The sequence below is a fragment of the Electrona antarctica genome, assembly GCF_951216825.1.
Source record: "Electrona antarctica genome assembly, chromosome: 12".
In the NCBI taxonomy this organism is placed as follows: Eukaryota; Metazoa; Chordata; class Actinopteri; order Myctophiformes; family Myctophidae; genus Electrona; species Electrona antarctica.
In genome coordinates, this window is record NC_136793.1 from 7223170 (window position 1) to 7246664 (window position 23495).

At 45.4% G+C, this 23495-nt stretch overlaps 1 protein-coding gene across 1 annotated transcript; it reads right to left on the reverse strand.

Moving 5' to 3' along the window:
* Positions 1–9416: 9416 nt before the first annotated feature.
* LOC306933708 (nuclear pore complex protein Nup214-like) lies at positions 9417–14339 on the reverse strand (the record flags this gene model as incomplete). Its single annotated transcript, XM_079516018.1, has 2 exons — positions 9417–10402; positions 11954–14339. The coding sequence occupies 2 exons, from the start codon at positions 14337–14339 to the stop codon at positions 9417–9419; spliced, it is 3372 nt and encodes a 1123-aa protein (XP_079372144.1).
* Positions 14340–23495: the final 9156 nt, after the last annotated feature.

Genomic DNA, 23495 nt, shown 5'->3' on the forward strand with positions numbered 1-23495 from the left:
CATTTGGTTCTTAACTATCATTTAGCTGGGGACCCCCTGGAACTCCCTCAAGGACCCCTAGGGGTCCCCGGACCCCACTTTGGGAACCACTGCAGTAAAGTACAGTTCAATACAAGGTCTGCTAAGAGTATTTAAACCCAATAAGAAAGTCTATGGCTTGTTTCATTATAGCTTATACACTCTGTGGCTTGTTTCCATCAGGGTCCTTTTGTAGCCTACTCAATTCATCAAACAATTAAGGATAGACAGATATACAATAGCCTACTACTATATGCAAAACATATAAATAGTTGGAAATCAAAAAGGAAAATATACATGTACAACCTACCCATACCTGTACAATAAAGATCGAAGTTCACCCACTATTTTACCTACGTTTGATTGATTGTTGAAAGCGACAAGTGACAAGTTGCAAGTTGAAGCCGTGCACTAGCGTCATTTCCACTAGCGTCATTTCCATCCATCCGCTGTTTAAAAACCCACAAGAGACGTCAGATCAAGGCGCTCTGCCTCTGACGCCTCTTGACCCTATACTGTCTAGATGTACCCACTGTGAGGGCAGAAAAGTGAAGACGCCAAATGTGATTGGCCGGAATGACATTTGTGATGATTTTTATTGGCTGAGCACGGAATGTGATGTACGATGATAAGAGCGCCCCTCACTTCACACAAGTGTGATTTTTTCCTTCCTTTTTATTTGTTTTGTATATTATCTACAATATAGTGGGTCACATGTCTAGAGACTACACATAATGTAACTCTCAGCAGAAACATTGATTCTGTTGAGTTCTGTTGCTTCAACTCATGCTGTAAGTAAACATTAATTGAAACATTCAAATAATCTTTAATATGTAACAGATTGGCTAGCTACCGTATATAATTTGCTTCTCAGTAGAAACATCTATTCAAGTTTTCAATGTTGACCTTGAATCAGAATCATAATATTTTCAAGCATCTGGCCCTGGCCCTGAACCACTGTCCTAGACAAACACAACAGCACCACCAGCTGGAGCAGCAGAGTAACAGCAGCCTTCATCCTCGAAGCTCACAGTCGATGATGAGAGTGTAGCAGACAGGATGGTTCAGGGCAGCAATGCAGGGTTCAGGCTTAAACCAATTTCCCCTGTGGTAACTATTTGGACACCTCCCACTTAAAACCCAAAAATGCTCAGCTCGACTTCTATGAGTGTTTCTGGGAAAGCCTGTCGCTGTGCGTCCTCCAATAGGCTATACAGAAAAATACAACAGCAAAGATAATGTTTAAGTAAGCAAACAAACAAACAACATAAGTACTATAGACGAATAACATTAACGAATAATATTATTCTGACCCCTCCACGAAAAGGCCTTGTTGTCCTGATCGACCCCTTATCCATCATTTATACATTATGGATAATTAGTGTGAAACTGTTATTCGTCTAAAGTACTTTAGAAAGCCATCCAATCCATAGTTACTTAAAGCAGCACAGTGTAACCTTCCTCTTCTATGCCGGATTTGAACCTGCGCTGAACCTTTTACAATTAGACTAATAGTGCCCGCCCGCTTGCTCAGGGGATAAGTTGAATCTTCACTTTCAGGTCAGAATTTGTGTGACATCCTGTGTCTTGGTGAGACGTGACCTTTGACCTGAGACATGACCTTTGACCTGAGACATGACCTTTGACCCGATTTAAATGTCTCAATAGAACAGCATGGAGACAAAATACAACCACCCCAATTGTATAAGTTATATTGACTTGACAGACTAGCACACAGATTGTATAAGTTATATTGACTTGACAGACTAGCACACAGATTGTATAAGTTATATTGACTTGACAGACTATCACACAGATTGTATACATTATATTGACTTGACAGACTAGCACACAGATTGTATAAATTATATTGACTTGACAGACTAGCACACAGATTGTATAAGTTATATTGACTTGACAGACTAGCACACAGATTGTATAAATTATATTGACTTGACAGACTAGCACACAGATTGTATAAATTATATTGATTTGACAGACTAGCACACAGATTGTATAAATTATATTGACTTGACAGACTAGCACACAGATTGTATAAGTTATATTGATTTGACAGACTAGCACACAGATTGTATAAATTATATTGACTTGACAGACTAGCACACAGATTGTATAAATTATATTGACTTGACAGACTAGCACACAGATTGTATAAATTATATTGACCTGACATAATCTAGCACACAGATTGTATAAATTACATTGACTTGACAGACTAGCACACAGATTGTATAAATTATATTGACTTGACAGACTAGCACACAGATTGTATACATTATATTGACTTGACAGACTAGCACACAGATTGTATAAATTATATTGACTTGACATACTCTAGCACACAGATTGTATAAATTATATTGACTTGACAGACTAGCACACAGATTGTATACATTATATTGACTTGACAGACTAGCACACAGATTGTATAAATTATATTGACTTGACATACTCTAGCACACAGATTGTATACATTATATTGACTTGACAGACTAGCACACATATTGTATACATTATATTGACTTGACATACTCTAGCACAGAGATTGTATAAATTATATTGACTTGACATACTCTAGCACAGAGATTGTATAAATTATATTGACCTGACATAATCTAGCACAGAGATTGTATAAATTATATTGACCTGACATAATCTAGCACAGAGATTGTATACATTATATTGACTTGACATACTCTAGCACAGATTGTATACGTTTTATTGACTTGACATACTCTAGCACAGATTGTATACATTATATTGACTTGACATACTCTAGCACAGATTGTATACAGTAGGTTATATTGACTTGACAGACTATCACACAGATTGTATAAGTAATATTGACTTGACATACTCATACTCTAGCACACAAGAATGCTTTCACTTGACCATCCTACTCAAGTATAGTAAAAGTTTAAAAAAACAACTCAAAATTGTACTTAAATACTGTACTTAAAGGTAGTGTAAGTGTCCATGAATCTCCATGTAGCGTAGAATTGTATCCAATCAGGATAGAGAACAGGTGGAACTGTAAGTGACGACACAAAGAAATGATCAGACAACATTGGAACTGGAATACTATAAAAAATCACACCCGTGTGAGTGAGGGGCGCTAATTCTATAACTCATGTTGATTAGGTGATACAAACGGTGCAAACACAAACATTAAACGCCATGAACAATAAAGAGACAATATGACATAAATGACACATTATGACGTAGATTTTCCCTTCATTGTCAATGAAAAACAAAACAAACAAAACAAACATCCTACTATAAATGCGCCACATCTGTCTGCTTGCGTGTGTAATGCACGTAACTCGAGAACCGTTTGACCCACCGACTTCACATTCGACACACGCGATCCACACCCCCGCAGGGAGTGCAGTGCCCGGTATAGAGTCGGTCGGACCCACAGTTCTCCAGAACCACCACAAAATGGTCAGGCTCTTTCAGTGGGCCTAATGAGGCCAACTCCTTTCACCTGGGCCAGGCTCTGCCAGTAGGCCTAATGAGGCCAACTCCTTTCACCTGGGCCAGGCTCTGCCAGTGGGCCTAATGAGGCCAACTCCTTTCACCTGTGCAATTTCCAGCCTCTGCCCAATCAGGCTCTGCCAGTGGGCCGAATTGATTGCCAAGTACACTTTTATGAGTCAGTTTGCAGTCTTCAGACACAGGCACACAGGTGCATATACACAGATCTCCATGTGGGACACCGGCTGACAGTTAAAACAGGTGCTATGACAACGTATATCATTAGGTTCCCAAGTTGCATCGTTCCCAAGTAGGCCGGCCGGTGGCCGACTGCGACGGGCACGTACAGGTCTAGTTGAACTAAAGACAAACCTTAAACCTGTGTATAGCTGATTAAGCTGATAAATGGCTAATCTCTCCTGATTGACTGAATGTTTGTCACCTACCTGAAAATGTAATTTCTGGAGAGACCGGAGACCCCTGTTACTGAACAAACACTATACTATAGAGTGTTTGTTCAGTAGCAGGGGTCATAGACTCTATACTATAGAAATCACTATATTCTGATAGTAATCATTGCTAGAGAGTCTATAGCAATGATTACTATCAGAATATAGTGATTTAACCTTTTAACAAAACAAAAAAAGTTTTAACCAAAACTCTCACTTACACCTGTGGTTCCCAAAGTGGGGTCCGGGGACCCCCAGGGGTCCTTGAGGGAGTTCCAGGGGCTCCCCAGCAAAATGATACTTTGGAACCAAATGGACTCTTTTAGTCTGTAACTCTGAGAGTATACAAATGGAACCAAATGGACCCTTAAATTAATATTGATTTTTGAGGGACACCAGCCCCTCCTATACACAGGTTTAATGTTTGTCTTTAGTTAAATGTTTTTTTGTAAACGCCATTGACAATGAAGGGAAAATGTACGTCATATTGTCCCTCATTACGTCATATTGTCTCTTTATTGTTAATGGCTTTTAATGTTTGTGTTGGCACAGTTTGTTTTACATCACGGTCCTAATCAACATGAGTTAGACTTAATATATTAGCGCCCCTCACTTCACACAGGTGTGATTTTTAAATGTAAAAATAAAAGAGAGATACCATTAAATGGGGGTCCGTAGACTAATGCATGTCAAACCGGGGGGTCCTTGAAATTAAACGGGTTGAGAATCACCGCTAGATCCGTAAAAATCTTCTCTTATGGGGGTCCCTGGGCTAATTAGTGTCAATTTGGGGGTCCTTAACATGAAAAAGTTTGGGAACCACTGACTTTTCACTACCTTTTAAGTAAATGTACTTACAGTGGTTACTTTCACCACTGTTGTATTTATAGTCGGCGCCACAAGACATCTGCTGCAGACTGTACTGAGTCCCCGTGTCCACACAGGCAGCGCCACACAGAGGGAGCTACTGAGTCCCCGTGTCCACCCAGGCAGCGCCACACAGACTGTACTGAGTCCCCGTGTCCACACAGGCAGCGCCACACAGACTGTACTGAGTCCCCGTGTCCACACAGGCAGCGCCACACAGACTGTACTGAGTCCCCGTGTCCACACAGGCAGTGCCACACAGACTGTACTGAGTCCCTGTGTCCACACAGGCAGTGCCACACAGACTGTACTGAGTCCCCGTGTCCACACAGGCAGCGCCACACAGACTGTACTGAGTCCCCGTGTCCACACAGGCAGCGCCACACAGACTGTACTGAGTCCCCGTGTCCACACAGGCAGCGCCACACAGACTGTACTGAGTCCCCGTGTCCACACAGGCAGCGCCACACAGACTGTACTGAGTCCCCGTATCCACACAGGCAGCGCCACACAGACTGTACTGAGTCCCCGTGTCCACACAGGCAGCGCCACACAGACTGTACTGAGTCCCCGTGTCCACACAGGCAGCGCCACACAGACTGTACTGAGTCCCTGTGTCCACACGGGCAGCGCCACACAGACTGTACTGAGTCCCCGTGTCCACACAGGCAGCGCCACACAGACTGTACTGAGTCCCCGTATCCACACAGGCAGCGCCACACAGACTGTACTGTATCCCCGTGTCCACACGGGCAGCGCCACACAGACTGTACTGTATCCCCGTGTCCACACGGGCAGTGCCACACAGACTGTACTGAGTCCCCGTGTCCACACAGGCAGCGCCACACAGACTGTACTGAGTCCCCGTGTCCACACAGGCAGCGCCACACAGACTGTACTGAGTCCCTGTGTCCACACAGGCAGTGCCACACAGACTGTACTGAGTCCCCGTGTCCACACAGGCAGCGCCACACAGACTGTACTGAGTCCCCGTATCCACACAGGCAGCGCCACACAGACTGTACTGTATCCCCGTGTCCACACAGGCAGCGCCACACAGACTGTACTGAGTCCCCGTGTCCACACAGGCAGCACCACACAGACTGTACTGAGTCCCCGTGTCCACACAGGCAGCCCCACACAGACTGTACTAAGTCCCCGTGTCCACACAGGCAGCCCCACACAGACTGTACTGAGTCCCCGTGTCCACACAGGCAGTGCCACACAGACTGTACTGAGTCCCCGTGTCCACACAGGCAGCGCCACACAGACTGTACTGAGTCCCCGTGTCCACACAGGCAGTGCCACACAGACTGTACTGAGTCCCCGTGTCCACACAGGCAGCGCCACACAGACTGTACTGAGTCCCCGTGTCCACACAGGCAGCGCCACACAGACTGTACTGAGTCCCTGTGTCCACACAGGCAGTGCCACACAGACTGTACTGAGTCCCCGTGTCCACACAGGCAGCGCCACACAGACTGTACTGAGTCCCCGTATCCACACAGGCAGCCCCACACAGACTGTACTGAGTCCCCGTGTCCACACAGGCAGCACCACACAGACTGTACTGAGTCCCCGTGTCCACACAGGCAGCCCCACACAGACTGTACTGAGTCCCCGTGTCCACACAGGCAGCACCACACAGACTGTACTGAGTCCCCGTGTCCACACAGGCAGCCCCACACAGACTGTACTGAGTCCCCGTGTCCACACAGGCAGCCCCACACAGACTGTACTGAGTCCCCGTGTCCACACAGGCAGCGCCACACAGACTGTACTGTATCCCCGTGTCCACACAGGCAGCGCCACACAGAGGGAGCTTGTCAGTGTCGTTCCTCAAAGTGTTTGCGAGGGGCAAGAGATGCCATCTCAGCAGCTTCCTCTTAACCCATTTAGACCTGAGGACGATTCTACAAATGTCTTCTAAATCCTGACAGTTTTATGAAAATCCTATGTTTCTATGTCATTCTCAAACTATTTCATGTCAAGGACCCCAAGAAATATACGTATTTAGCCGCCGAGCCCCATCTGAAAATATGTTGTTCCAGGGACTCTCCAGAAGCAAAGATTTGAGTTAAAAACGTTCGCTCTGAAAGAATATATTCAAAGATTTGCGCCACATTTTCACGATTTTTCAAAAATAGCAGACCTACAAGTTCATAGCGCGGCACTCGGTGCCACGCTATGAGCTTGTAGATCTGCTATTTTTCAATAGCTAAAGTATAACATAATGCTTAAAACACCAAAAGGGGTTCCCGCCAAAAATGGGTTAACCCATCAAGACCCGTTGCTACAGTATTCTCGGCAGTGCTCAAACCTTTTTTTGGAGCCCCGCAGTGGCCATTGGGAGAGATTTTTTTGTGTTTTTGATTTGTTATCTTGCGATCTCGAATTAGTAACTCGTGGCCTCGAAATGCTATTTCGTGCCCTCGAATTAGTAATTTGTTATCTCGTGATCTCAAATTAGTAATTTGTGGCCTCAAATTAATAATTCGTGGCCACAAATTACTAATTTGAGATAACAAATTATGAATTTGAGGGCACGGAATAGTATTTCGAGGCCACGAGTTACTAATTAGAGATCACAGCTAATGAAAAAAAGGAAGAAAAAAATTGCCTCTCTCCCAATGGCCACTCCGTAAAATTTCAAGTCAATGATATATATTTGATTCCCCCCCCATCTCAAAATATGTTGTTCCAGGGACCAAGTACTCTTCATGAAGAAAAGTCTGTCAATTTGAATAAAAGCAATAGCTTCATGAGCAAGAGCACTGCACAGGATTTATTTTGTTTGTGAAAATATATTTTTCATGTTTGCTTCGGTTGTATCTCTGCTACAAGCAGCTTGTATATCTGCTATTTTACCTGCTATTTTTTGAGTGGTGTAAACCACTCCTACAACTGGCTTTGTTAGTTTGTCTGTCTGTCTGTTTGTACCAAAAAATGAGCATGGTTGCTATGGTCACCCAGTTCACACGGGTGTGATTTCATTACGTCAGACATTACGTCAGACCACAGCTGATCAGTCTATATAAGACCTTACACCACTCAGTTCACACGGGTGTGATTTTTTTGAATAGGCAAAGTATTAAAATATGTAATATATGTATGTAATGTATATAATGTAATATATATAAAAGTGTTTAAAATGATTGGGACACTATATGGACTGCATGACCGTGGATGCTTTCCCGGTTTTAACGGGTTAATGGGTGTCGACCCTCCCCTCCGATCGCCCCCTCTCTGCACCTCTGGCTAACGAGAGCGGGCAGAGGGAGGCTTCACAGCGGGTCGTGTCTTGTGCGTTTCACCGACGCTTACTTGATGTGAGGGCTGTTGTTTTGTTTGGTGTCTGCAAGTCTGGTCGTGGCTCGACGCTATTTCAGGATGCTGACACTTTAGATATAGGCCTACGTACATCTGGAGCATCTTCTGCTGTGGCCTAGACACCCCCCCGTGTCACTCTGCCTATCCCCTCTCCCATCCCCATGCACAGGTCCTTCTCAAAAATGAGGATGTTGTGTTAAAGTTAATTTTCCTCTGTAATATATAATTAAAAATCATAATATTCTGGAATTGGTTCTCGACCTTTTTATACAAAATAAGTACCACCTCAGACAATATCGGGCTCTCCCAAGTACCACCATAATGATGTTAAAATACAGGAGCGTAGACCTGCCCCATCCTATTCAGCTATGCACAGCTAACACAGGAGGGAAATGTAATTTATTCTTTGAATTGTTTTGTTTTTGTTCCATTCCTAAGCCAATAATGCTGCTGCTCTGACGAAACTCAGTCTAATCAGCACAACTGATGATATTTATATTGTGATTAATCTGTCCTCAAATCTTCTATTAACAGCTAGGTGTGCTGTCATGCTCATTTCAAATCTTCTATTAACAGCTAGGTGTGCTGTCATGGTCATTTCAAATATTCTATTAACAGCTAGGTGTGCTGTCATGGTCATTTCAAATCTTCTATTAACAGCTAGGTGTGCTGTCATGGTCATTTCAAATATTCTATTAACAGCTAGGTGTGCTGTCATGCTCATTTCAGCACGGCTGGAGAGCCTATTTCAACCCATTGCCTGGTCAGACAAAGTTTGTGTTAGAATGTACACCAAAAGCTGGACATAGGAGGGGCTATACTCCTAAACATTTTGTCCACAAAACATCACAACACCCCAATCCTCCTGGTGGAGACCTGTGCTCTCTGAGTTCTCTCTGAACTCTATTTGCGTGTCTGCGTGACTATTTACTTATTTGTGTATTGGTTACAACTCATGCTTACTCTACTTATTCAGATCGCTATGGGTAAAAGTGTCTGCTAAATGGTAGCCTGCCCCAGCCTGTGTGATTTCTGGTCTAGAGGGGCTGCCACGCTCCTCTCCTCCCCTCCCCGGTAGAAACAAGCCGAGAACACTGACGTCACCACATTTGATGTGCACATGCAGCTTTGTGTGTATGAGCACGGAATGTGCTCAGCTGATTGGCTGAGCACAGAATGTGATGTATGATGATATATGATGATATGAGCACCCCTCACTTCACACAAGTGTGATATTATGAAAGTATGATGCGGTTAGCGGAACACATTTGGGGACTGAAAAGGGAAAGGTTGAGGCTGCTGGCCAAACCCGCCTGAACCAAAACCTGGAGCCTGCTGGGCTGGGCCACCAGATGAGGGAGCACTCTGATTGGCCAGAGAGCCAAAGGAGAGGCCACTAGAGGGCGTGGTAAAGCCAAAACTTCCCGTGCTAGGAGCTGCTGCTGCTGCTGCTGTGCCTTCTCCAAACGCCTTGCCGGCTGCAGATGCCATGGTGTTACTGAAGGCAGGACTTGAACCAAATGTGGCTGCTCCACCAAATGCTGGGGAACCCCCAAAGGTTTGGCTGCTGCCAAAGCCACTTGGGGTAGAGAAGGAGCCAAACCCCTGGGATGCTACGCTCCCTCCTCCGGTGCTGAATGTTCCACTAGGCTTCTCGCCAAAGGAGGTCTGTCCAAACCCAAATGATTTAGTGCCGCTGTTTCCAAACAGGCTTGTGGCACCAGCACCAGTACCAGCACCAGCACCAGTCTGACTTGACTGAGTGCTGCCAAATGGGTTATTGTTGGCTGCATCTGCACTGGGTTTACTGCCCAAGCCACTGAAACACCCACCAGCAGAAGGGCCTGCTTCATTTGCTGAGTTTGAACTAAAGAGACTGTCTCCAGATGATGGCTTCTGTCCAAAGACACTCCCACCACCAGACTGTTGGCCGAACTCGGATGAAGTGTTAGACCTGCCAAAAGCCGAGGACTGTCCAAAGCTAGTTCTGGTAGGTGAGGTTGTGGTGGTGTTAATACCAAACACAGATGCTTGTCCAAAACTGGGGTTCTGCTGTCCAAAGGCTGGTGTAGAACTTTGTGAGCCAAATGCGGTAGATGAAGTTGTGGTGGTGTTACTGCCAAACACGGGCCCTTTTCCGAAACCGGTGCTCTTTTGTCCAAAGGCTGGGGTAGAACTTTGACCAAAAAGCCCTGTTCCAGTATTGCTGGTAGCAAAGGAGATGGGGCTGGCAGTTTGTGCTGTGGGAGCTCCAAATATACTGCCACTACGTCCTGTGATTGGACTACTGGAACTCTCTCCAACCACTGCTGCCTGGTTAAATGAAAAGCATGCTACTTGTGGAACAGGCTTGCATAAAGCAGTTCCAAACCCAGTTGAACCAAACTCTGTAGCTCCTGGGGCTGAGGTGACTTGAGCCACAGCAGGCTGCCCGAACCCAGTGATAGTGGCTGCACTGCTGCTTGCAATGATAGGAGTAGTGGTTGTGGATGGAGAGGCAACTGTGTCCATATGTGGAGGCGACACTTTGTTCATAAGTGGTGTGGCCCATATAGTCCTGCTGCTTGTTGTTGCAAGGGAAGGCTGAGTGAAGTTTGAACCTGGTTTGTCAGAACTCCGGGCCTGGAAGGCTGGTGGGACTGGCAGGACAAGAGGCTCCAGAGAAGGAGTGGCTGTTGTTGGTAGTGCCCCAGGAGCAGGGCTATTCTCTGGGCCTGTTTTTGGTAGTGCCCCAGGAACAGGGCTATTCTCTGGGCCTGTTGTTGGTAGTGCCCCAGGAGCAGGGCTATTCTCTGGGCCTTTTGTTGGTAGTGCCACAGGAGCAGGGCTATTCACTGGGCTGGGTTCTCCTGCTGTAGCTGTTGAAGTACAACCCTCTGGTGGAGGGGATTCTTCAGCTGGTGCTGAAATGGGTGCAGCAAGGACTGGAGTAGGGATAGTTGAAGAGAAGCGTTTACTGTTGCTCAGATCAGCCTTCGGTATGTCTTGAGTGTTTTGTTTAGTACGGATGGTGGTCGCTGTTGCAACGTGCTGTGTGGAATTATTGACATAATTATTGTCCTTGAGCTCCTCAACTTTAACTTGAGGAACAGTCTCCAGAGTGGGCTCTGTCAGCAGGGCACTGATAAGTGGCTGATGACTAGCCATTTGTCTACGCAGAGCAGCTGTGGCTGCAGCCTGTTGAGCGGGAATGGTGACAGGTTCAGCCTTCTTGGTAGGCAATTTCACCTTACCAGCCAGGGAGCCAATGGGGTTACTGAAGGAGCGATTTGAATCCAATGGGGTAAGTGAGTCTGGGTCTGGTGCAGTCAAGTCCCCTAAGAAAGATCTATCGATACAACGTGGTTTTGTGGGTGTAGAGGAAACTAACCTCTGTGATGCTACACTCCCTCCATCTGTGCTGATGGTTCCACTAGGCTTCTGTTCACCAGAGAAGGTCTGTCCAAACACACATGTCTTTGAACTACTGTTTCCAAACAGGCTTGACTGACCAAATGGCAATGGGGAGGCAGTGGTACCAAATGGGCTCATCTTCGCTGGGTACCAAATGGGTACATCTTCACTGGGTTTACCACCGAGGCCACTGAAACCCCCACCAGCAGAAGAGCATGTTGCATTTGTTGATTTGTCTGAACCAAATAGACTGTCTGCAGATGAGGACTGCTGCTGTCCAAATACACTCCCTCCACTGGACTGTTGCCCCAAAAGGGCAGTAGGTTCCAACTCCTTTTCTTCTTCCTCATGCTCCAGCTGGGTGGGTTGTATGCCCTGGGGTTGTGACAAGCTCACACCTTTCAAGTCTTTACAGCTTTTAGGGGAGAGGAAGGCTGAGCGATTCAGGTTGGCTGGTGCAGTGGAGTGAACTCGAAGCATTCCCTTAGAGAGAAAGTTATGCAACTGGGACTGTTTTGCAGAAGATATCTTCACTGGGGATTTGGTGGTGTTTTTTGGAGGGGTGACATCAAGTTTGAAGTTCAGGAGGGCATCCTTCAAACTCTCTAACTCATCGTCCAATCCAGCAGGTGTAGCTGCAGTCATTGGTCTCTGTGGTTCCGGTGTAAAGGTTGTTTTGTAAAGGTGCAGAGAGCCCAGTTCCTTGGTCAGCTGATCCAGTTTGCTCTTCTGCTGATTGATGATGTACAAGTTGTTTTTCAGTGTGGCAGACAGAGTCTCACGTCCTGGGAGCACCATGTCTTTCTGTTTTTTCTTTATCTCCATGTGTTTTTCCCATTCCAAATCCAGGACATCATTGACATCCTCCACAGCAAACACGACAGACTGGTACAGCCTGCGGATTTCCTTAATCTGCTCTTCACTACGAGGATCAAGAGGTTTCTTAGACAAGAGTTGCAGGTAGTTTCTATCTTTGCCAAGCTTAATTTGGGACTTGGCATCCACTGCCCCTGAAAATCCCTCCAGCAAGTTAGTCTTAAGTGTGCCAATGTCCCTGTGGATAGACTCTGTGGTCTCCTTGATTTCAAGCATGAATACTTGGAGGTCTTTTGATTCCTTCCTCAGCTTCCTCATTTCCTCAGGGGTGCCCACCTGAAAGTCAGCCTTGGCACTGCGTGCCTTTAAGTCATCCAGCTCTTTCTGGAAGTGTATAATCTCTTCCAGTGTGCCCAACACAATGGGATCACAGTCTTCTTTGAGTTGAAGCCGTTTCTCCAGGGCCTCAACACTAAGGGTTGGCTGGTTGTCACTCCATGCCATGACTGGAGGTGGCAATAGTGAAGCAGGTGGCACCAGTGAGGTTACCAGTGGTAAATCTGTTTCAAGTTTGGCTGAACAAATTGGCTGCAGCAAATTGGCAGCAGAGGTGGAACACTGCAAGGACAAGGTTGTGTGTTTGTTGCCTTTAGTGTTTATAGGTGGAGCTAAAGTCTGAGGGCCTTCACCGGGAAATCTCTCTCCCTCTAAGGACATGGCGATGGGGGGAGATACCAGTTTCTCTGGTTTCTTGAGGTTGATTAAGGTGAATGGACAAAGCACACCATCTGTGGACAGTACCAGCATAACGGGGGCTGGGGGCAATATTTTCTCCTCTCTGATCTTTATTTCGAGCTCGCTGGTTCGGTCTATTGCTACCCCAAGTGGGAGGGTGATGTCATAGTCCGACGCAGGCAGCTCTGCCCTGTTGGCATCGTCCAGAATCCATACCTCCCAGCTGGTCTTGTCCTCCTGCAAAGCAATGCTGCCGACCTCCATGGAAGCTGCCGATGCAGCAAAAACAACGTCCCAGTCCTCTACTTGGCTGAGGAAGTAGTGGTGCTGTCTCTCAGTACAGGTGCCATACACCAAGTCTTTGAAGTTCATGTAGTGCTCAGTGGTTCTCTCTTCCCTTTTAGGAAGGCTGATCACCACCAGCTCGGGAGGGGTGGAAGGGGAGCCATCAGCTGCAGCGTACACCACCGCAAGCACGTATGTTCTCAGCCACAGTACATCCAATGCTTTGAACCGGTTGTCAGAGTTGTAGAAGCTTGGACAGGGAATCACTTTCTTTTCCTCCAGTGTTGGTGAATACTGGATGACTGTGCCGTTCATTTTCCCAGCAGCCACTTGTTTCCCCTTGGGACTCCAGCAAACACATGTCACACCATTTGAAGCAGGTAGCAGCCGATGGGCCTCTGTGATACTGTCTGTAATCTCCAAAATCCACATGCTACCATCAGACAGACAGAGAGCCAAAGTGGATGCCTGGACAGGGTTCCACTTCAGGTCCTGCACACAGATGTCTGGGTCAACTTCTGGCCGTATACATGCAAAAGGTAACTTATTTTTGTTGACTTTGTTCAGGAAGGCACGGGTGTCATAAAAGTTAATCAACAGCCCCTCTTCAGTCGTGCCAGACACTGACAGAGTTCGATCATCACTGCTGAGGGCCACATGATGCATGGACATCTGCACATCCAATTCCACTATCCCCCTCAGCCCTTCTATTATGACATTGGAGTTGCCATTCTTGCCGTCCACGGCAAGAATGTCTAAAGTCCTGTAGACCTTCAGCATGTTGTTTAGACCAGCAAATGTTAGTCCAAATTTATTTGAGAGGGCAAGCAAGCTAGATCTACATTTTGGCAAATCTGCAGGCTTGTCGAAAACTCTTAATTTCTTCATCTGCCGAAACTGAAAATCATCCATTTCCCTCACGGGGGGAGCGCTCGGAGAGATACTCATCTTAAACTTCTAAGTGCCGTCCCTGCTTGTTTAAATGATGATTTATTTGTCACGCTGCACGTGTATGGCACTGCACTGTTGCAAAAATGTAGTTGTTCCTCTCTGCCTCTTATGACTCCTGTAGAAATGTTAAATTCAGTCAAAGGCAATCTTCACTTATAAACCAGAACTAGAAAGTGCTATTTGTTGCGTGTGACATCACATACATAACATCATCGCAACAATTGCACCCATGAGAGAGTTGGTAGGAGCCGCTACTTCTGCAAGGACTCCTGCGCAAATCGCTACTGTTTGGATTGCCAGACAACTGTGTGTGACATCACATGCAACACTCCCTCTCCATTCTGGTCAGCATATATAAACTGCTGAAGACAGCTTCAAACTTCTTTGTCGGAGAGAGAAGTGGCAGACGGACAGTAGTGCTTGACAGTAGCAGGAAACATACATCCCCAAGTATAATAAAAGTGTAGCAGTTGCAGTGATGAGCTCTAACGGGTGTTTTGGATGTGGCCAAACGGGTCACCGGGTTAAAGACTGTCCCACTCCTGGGGAAGGAGCGGCACAGTCGTCAAGGCCGAGGGACTCTCGACGTGGTCGAGGGAGGTACCTGTTATGTTATCGCTGCGGTGAACCAGGACACGTCTCCAGGGACTGTGAGAAAACCGAAGAAGCCTGTTATAACTGTGGCACGTCTGGTCACATTTCGAAGGATTGCAAGGAGGAACCCAAAAAGGCTTACAGATGTTACAGGTGCAAAGAGATTGGGCATATAGCGGTTCAATGCAGCAAGGTGTCTGAGGCATAGAGTCCACTGCACGCACTCCTACAGACTGGGATGGCACCCGCCAGCAGGGAGTGTTGGTCGGGAGGAGGACCAAGGCTCTATGTCCTACTTGGGTGAGCCAGGAGGGTACAACAGCATGAAGACGAAATCAGGGAGGAAAATATGTCAAATGCAACAACAAAAAAGGAAGAAGAAAAATCACACCCGTGTGAAGAGAGGGACGCCTCACTCACCTTTAAACAGTGTGTTGCCGGTACGTGTAAAACCAAACCAGTCACAAGATGCAGGGCCAAATTGGCATGAAAAGACTGTAGAGTTGGTTGCCACTCTGTTTGTTGAAAGTGTTCTAAACAAACATTAAAAGTCCATAGACTTTTGATGTAATTTGATGCATTTGATGTAATTCCCCAAAAAATACATTGTAGAAAATGCTAATAAGAGAGATATTTATCTCCTGGCCCATAAAAAATGTGTCCGTGACCCAGTATTTGGGAACCGTTGAATGGTGACCGGAAATACATTGCCTTGCATTTCAACGAAGCTGTTCACCATTGGTAAGCAGCTTCTGACCCTTACAAGTCAATTAGACCCACCTAAATGAACCCAGAGTGCCCCTGGAATCCACTTTGAGAACCACTGGCATCACATGTGATCTGAGCGTCCGTGGGTCCAGACCTTTTTGAGGGCCTCCTATATTCAGCTATAGGCCTAGTGTAGATTTTTTTTTATGTCCTAACACAGACATTCATTTTTTATTATATTTGTTTTCATTTTTTTGTTTTACATCATGAAGATGTATGATGATAAGAGCTGCCCCTCACTTCACACAGGTGTGATTTATTTAGGTGAGCCAGCCCCTCCCAACGCCTGGCTTTGTGTGTTCCGCCCGTGATGTCATGTGTCTATGGACTTTTTATGACAACCTTTTTTTTTTTTTAAGACTTTAATTTTATATCAAAAGTCAATGGCAGTGGGATCGGGCTGGAAGTTTGGAACCTTGCCCAAATATGGAGTTATACATCGTAGATATGATGTCATAGATGACTGACGTCATAGACTGTCCACAGGAAGTCTGAGATGGGAGATTTTATTTAGCCCATTTAGACCTGAGGATGATTCTACAAATGTCTTCCAAATCCTGGCAGTTTTCTGAAAAACCCCATGTTTCTAATGTCAGTCGTTCTCAAACTATTTCATGTCAAGGACCCCCAGAAATATAAGTAATTGGCTGCCAACCCCCATCTGAAAATAATGTTGTTCCAGGGACCCCCCCCCCCCCTTCAAAGATTTGGCAACATTTTCACGATTTTTCAAAAATAGCATAGCATACAAGCTTGTAGATCTGCTTTTCGATAGCTAAAGTGTAACATATTGCTTAAAACACCAAAAGGGGTTCCCGTTCAGAATCGACATAAAAGCAGAGAGCCCCAGAGGAATAATTTGGCGACAGTGACAAGAAGAACTGTAGCCAGGTTCTATCTAGGGGTGGTACTGTAGCCAGGTTCTATCTAGGGCTGGTACTGTGTAGCAGAGGGGAAGAAGAGAGAGGGAAAGAGAAGGGTCAATATGACAAAATACCCCCACTGGCAGCAATGAGAAAACAAACAAAAAAATGGCCTATGTAATATCGTACAAAATGTGCCAATTTTTTTTTTTACTCTGGAAAAGGAAAGAACATTAGATGTATCTCAGTAATATTGGCTTAAGGAAGGACTGACGTGGCAGACCACGTCATCACGCTCATGTCACTATGACTCGGCCATAACCATATAAGGAGTTCACAATGCAGCTAGAGTATGCCAAAATGTCGTCATTGCATGAGGCGCAAACTAATCAGTCAGCTCCATATATGGGCATAGAAGGGACAAAATGGTAGAAAACAACATACTCTATGTACAGAAATGTGAAAACTTTTTCTTATTTCCCATTATCCCATTTCAATGTGTTGCATCGCGACACATGGTTATCTTGTAGATCGTCTTTTTTTTTTGAGTGGTGCAAACCACTCCAACAACCAGCTTTGTCTGTATGTGTCTGTGTATGTGTGTACCTGTACGTGGGGCCACGTACAGATGAGCATGGTTGCTATGGTTAGTGTGTGACGTAGTGTGTGAACAGTTGCACCACTCAGTTCACACGGGTGTGATTTTTTTTTTAATAATCAAAATCTACAAAGTAACTAGTAACTAAAAGTTTTCAAATAAAATGTATAGTGGAGTAAAAATCAATATCTGGTAGTGGAGTAGAAGTAAAAGTATTAGGATTTGAAAATACTCAAGTAATGTACAAAATTGGGTGGTGATTGTTCCTGTTGTCTTTCTGGTTGTAGGCTAGGGTGGGGATCGTTTAGGATTTTAACCATTACGGTTCCCTAACAATTCCCTCTTAACGGTTCAATTCCTTACAGTTTCCCCATAACAATTCCTATATATTCCCTCCCTATATATTGGCCCCTTTTTCACCTGGATTGAACCATGTCTGTTCTGTTTAGTTAACGCATTTAGGCCTGATGTCCAAATTTAAAAAATGTCTTCTAAATCATGACAATTTTTCTGAAAACCCCCAAAAATTCTGTATTTGGCCGCCGACCCCCATCTGAAATTATGTTGTTCCAGAGACCCCCCAGAAGCAAAGATTTGAGTTAAAAACGTCCGCTCATATATTCAAAGATTTGAGGCACATTTTCACGATTTAAAAAAAATAGCAGATTCTGGGCGGGAACCCCTTTTGGTGTTTTAAACATTGTTATAATTTAGCTATTGAAAAATAGCAGATCTACAAGCTATTTTTGAAAAATTGTGAAAATATTTATTTCAGAAAACTGGAGGATTTAGAAGATTTTTTTTTAATTTCGAGGTCGGGTCTAAATGGGTTAAAACACCAAAAGGGGTTCCCAGAACTGGTTCAGATCCGGTTCAAACCAAAGTGGGCGTGTCACTATTCAGGTTGGAAGATGCAGATGTGATATAAATTAACCGTCAAAAACAAACAAAATAAAAACAAACGGAACCTGTTCTAGAACATATTTGGTGGAAATGGGTCCTTTAAAGTGAGGTGCTTGAGGGGGGTTTATAATAATATAATAAAGCTTTATTTCTATAGCACCTTTCAAAACAACGTTACAAAGTGCTTTACAAAAGGAAACAGCAAAAGTAAACATCACACAGCAGGAAAAACACAGAAACAATGCAAAGCAAATAATAATACAAGGCAGAGTAAACAATCAATAGAACACGATCAGGAGAGAACAGAATTAAAAGCTAGTCTATAAAAATGAGTTTTAAGTAGAGATTTAAAATGTGGAACTGACTCAGCGAGCCTGATTTCCAGGGGCAGAGCGTTCCATAGGGTGGGGGCCCTAAAGGAAAAGGCCATGCGACCGGTCGAGTTCAGGGGCCCCTTTGGTAGGGCTAGGAGTGCTTTATTAGAGGATCTCAGACTGCGGGCTGGTATGTATGGGGGCAGTAGGTCTGAGATATAAGGTGGTGCAAGACCTAGGCTGGCTTTGAATGTGATGAGTAAAACTTTGAAATTGATTCGAAATTCAACTGGCAGCCAGTGCAGAGAAGCTAAAATGGGTGTGATGTGATCATACTTTCTTGAACCGGTTAAGAGACGGGCAGCGGCATTTTGTACTAGTTGGAGACTGTGGGTAGATTTTTTTGAGAGGCAGGTGTAGAGAGAGTTACAGTAGTCTAGGCGGGAGAAGATGAAGGCATTAATTACTTTAGTCAGGTCGGAGGTGGTGAGGAATGGTTTGATTTTAGAAATATTTCTGAGGTGGTAGAATGAAGATTGGACGACCTTCTTTATGTGTAGTTGGAGGTTGAGGTCTGGGTCAAAGATGACACCTAGGTTTCTGACAGTGGGTTTGAGATTCGGTTGTAGTGGTCCGAGGTTATTTTCGATGTGGGCTCTGGCAAGGGGGGGACCAAACACTAGGACTTCTGATTTGTTAGACTTCGTTGAGCTGAAGGAAGTTATTGAACATCCAGTTTTTTATATCGGTTAAGCAGTTGTGGAGGGTGGCTACACTATCTTTATTGTCCGGGGTTATTGGTAGGTAAAGTTGTGTGTCGTCAGCGTAACAGTGGAATTGGATGTTATGACTGCGGATTATTTCACCTAGGGGGAGCATGTAGAGGGAGAATAGTATAGGGCCGAGGATCGAGCCCTGGGGGACCCCACAATGTAGGGGGGCTTGTGATGATGACACATTGCCGATGGTGACCGAAAAGTGTCTGTCGGTTAGGTAGGAGGTGAACCATTTAAGAGCCACACCGGAGATTCCCACGACTGTCTCCAGGCGGTTGAGGAGGACAGCATGGTCGATGGTGTCGAAGGCAGCCGTTAAGTCCAACAGGACGAGGATGTAGCAGCTACCGGATCCAGTAGACAGAAGGAGGTCGTTCGATACTTTCAGGAGGGCTGTTTCGGTACTATGCATGGGACGGAAGCCAGACTGGAATTTTTCAAAAATGTTATTATTGCTGAGGTGAGATGTAAGTTGACTAAAGACAATCTTTTCGAGGACCTTGGATAAGAAGGGGAGTTTGGAGATGGGTCTAAAGTTTTTCATGGCGGAGGGATCTAAGTTTGGTTTCTTAAGTAGAGGAGTGACTATGGCAGATTTAAAAAATGAGGGAACAGAGCCGGAGATCAGGGAGTTGTTTAATAATGACAGAATGTGAGGACCAACAGATGGTAAGATCTCCTTCAGGAGTCGGGTGGGAATGATGTCTGAGTTACAGGAGGTAGATTTCATTTTAGAGATGGTTGAGAGGAGGGTTTCTAGAGATATTGTAGCAAATGCAGAGAGGAGGGCTATTTGGGAGCCGTGGGTATTGGGGGAGAATGCAGGGGGTTGGATGTTGGGCATCTGTGATCTAATCAGATTGATCTTCTCTATAAAAAAGGTTAAAAAGAGTTCGCATTGCTCAGAGGAGACGGGCATGGTGGGATTTAAGGGGGCACCAACAACACGATCAATGGTTTTGAACAATGTTCTGGCATTGAGGTGGTCGTTAGAGATCAGAGTGGAAAAATATTTAGTTCTTGCCTCGTTGACGGCAGTGTTATAATTTCTCATGAGCTCTTTTAAAAGTTCATAGAAGACATGTAATTTAGAGGATTTCCATTTCCTTTCAATTTTCCTGATTTCTCTTTTGAGAGTTCTGGTATTGTCTGTAAGCCAGGGGGAGGGTGGGTTTGGCAACGGGGTCCGGGGTTTGAAGGGGGCCACAAGGTCTAAAGTTGACTGACAAGTGCTATTAAAGTGGGTAAGCTGATCATTGATGGAGAGGTGAGAAGACGGGACAGTTGCGGTGGAATTGAAGACGGTGATGAATTTAGTGGCAGTTAAAGGCGAGAGCGGGTAGGGGCCAGTGCTATGGAGGGTGAGGGAGTGGACAGCATATTAAAAATGATGGAGGAATGGTCGGAGACACCACCCATGGCGTTGGTTTCAATGTTTGAAATATTCACCCCAGAGGACAGGACAAGATCGAGGGTGTGGCCTAATTTGTGTGTTGGTCCAGTTGAGTGGACCATAAAATTCAAGGATTCAGTTAGGCTGAGGAAATCCTTAGCTAGTGTGTTAGTTGGGCAGCAAACGTGGATATTGTAGTCGCCCAGGAGGACGACATTGTCAAATTTTGGCATAAATAGAGTTAACAGATCTGAAAATTCAGTGAGGAAAGAGCAGTTTGGTTTGGGGGGACGGTAGACTAAAACAAAGAGGGTACGCTGTTGCTTAATAGTGAAAGCCAGATATTCAAATGAATTAAAGTCGCCAAAAGAAATAGGGGTACAAATAAAATTAGGATTAAAAATAACAGCAACTCCACCGCCACGACTGGAGAGCCTAGAGTTCTGCAAATAAGAATAGGTAGGGGGGGATGCCTCATTGAGGAGCTTAAAATCATTTTTTTAGCCAAGTCTCTGTGAGCATTAAAATATCAATTTTGCTGGAAGTAATAAGATCGTTACAGATTAATTGTTTGTCATTGAGTGACCTGAGGTTCCAAAGAGCTAATTTGGCTTGGCTGAGAAAAGAATGTGTTGCTTTATTACAGGGGAGACGAATTGGAAAGGTGAGATTTGTAATGTTGATCCCGGGGCAGTATGAGATCCTGTGGGGGACTCTGTTTCCAGAGTAAACAGGGATTTGCTGCTGTCTGGGGTCTGTTCTGGTGTCGCTAGAGGACAGGATAATTGAGGATATAATTGAGGTGGGAATTGGGGTAGGATGACCGCCCGGCCGCCAGGGGGCGATGGAGGGGCTGTGGGAGTCCGAAGGTTGACTGGGTGTTGTTGTTGTTGTTGACGGCCCAGCGTGGTGGTCGGACGAGTCAGCTGAAACTAATAGTCAATCTGCGTGTTGATTTGTGTGGGGTAATGATTGAGCTGCTAACGATTTGCGGAGGTTGTGAGCCAGCATTTCATTGCCAAAGCGGCTAGGATGGAGGCCGTCACGGGCATAGAAGTGAGGGCGGTTGCAGAAGAGAAAGAAGTTGGAGATGTAGTTTATGTTGTATTTGAAGCAGGCGAATTGGAGCCAATAATGAAGAGAGGACAGTCTGCTGAACGAAACGTCACCAGGACCGATCGTGGGCAGTGGGCCGGACATGTATACTGATCTTCCAGACTGACGGAGGAGATTGAAGATTTGTTTAAAGTGGATTTTTTCTTGTTCTGACTGGCGGTCATTTGTGCCGGAGTGGAGGATGATGTTCTTGATGGTGGAGGGGAGTGAGGCGAGCAGACCGGGAAGTTTATCGAGGAGTTGTGCTGTGGAGGCGCCGGGAAAACTATGTGTAATTGCGTTAATAAAACGGATATGTTTCATTTGGCTGTCGCCAATGATGACCGTGGTAGGAATTATCAACAGGAGGGGTGGGGGGGCATCATCATGCAGTGAGGGGGGGTTTACACTGTAGAATAGTTTGGGGTCCCAGAGATGAAAAGACTGGAATCCCTCCCGCACACTGTCTTATTCACTTACACCATTTTATTGAAGCAACGTTTCGATAAAGGCCTATTCATAGTCTGGATTTTCGGTGGTGAGGTGACCACCGGAGCTGAAATAGCGTTGAACGGTGGTGAGTAAAAACAGAGAGAAGGGCTGGAGCGGTGGCGGTGGTTTGCTCTTCACCGCGGCTCGTGACGTCATGTTGTAGTTCGTGGTGATTTAACCACTGAAAATCCAGACTATGTATGAGCCTTAAGAGCTTCATCAGGCACCCCTCCCTGTAGGCATCAACTTTGTTTTCTTCTAAGGGGTCCCAGAGATAAAACATGGTAATAACTGGGGGGTCCTTGGAACTAAAAAGGTTTATGAATCACTGATGTGATGAGGACCCACTGGGTCAGGCGATATTGAACAGGACGGGTGTCCACATTCAATTTGTTGTGAAACACTTGTTTTGTCACAAAGTCTAAATGTCTTCATCTGTCAAAACAAAACAAAAATGCCATCCATTTCACTTGAGGGGGAGGGACTCATCTTAAACTTATTATTATAAGTTTAAAATTAGTTATTAATCTTGGCCATGATGAATAACAGAAGTTTACAATTTACAATTTAGGCATTTAGCAGACGCTCTTAACCAGAGCGAAATACACTAAGCAAGAACAAAACATGGTAATACATCAAATACGTAAAAATAGTCATCAAGTAATTAGTTTTTCCGACGGATGGCTGGCATCTCCCTTAGAGATAGGGTGAGAAGTTCAGTCACGCGGGAGAGACTCAGAGTAGAGCCGCTGCTCCTTCGCCTGGAAAGGAGCCAGCTTAGGTGGTTCGGGCATCTGGTTAGGATGCCTCTCGGGCGTCTCCCTGGGGAGGTCCTCGACGCACGTCCCAATGGGAGGAGACCCCGGGGAAGACCAAGGTGCAGATGGAGGGATTACATCGACCCACTGGCCTTGGAATGTCTCTGGATCCCCCAGGAGGAAGTCACTAATGTTGCTCTGGAGAGGGAAGGTTGGAGCTCTCTGGTGGAGCTGTTGCCCCCGCGACCCGACTACGGATAAGCGGTTGAAGATGGATGGATGGACGATCAAACTTGCAAGATATGGAGGTGCCATACCTTTGGTTGCTTTGAAGGCCAGCGTCAGAGTTTTGTACTCGGTGCATGTGGGAAGCGACAAAGAGCCAATGGAGGGAGTGCCAGTGGGGGTATGTTGGCTGGTTGAAGACCAAGCGAGCTGCGTCTTTTTGGATCAATTGGAGAGGCTTAAAGATGGAGTGCCGTGATTTTTGTATTTTCCCAGTTTTTCCATGTGTTTATGAGGTGACAGTACTTCATTAGACCCCTTGGTGTGATTGTTATGTGCAATGATGTCTTCCCTTTGTATTTAGGGTTCCTTCC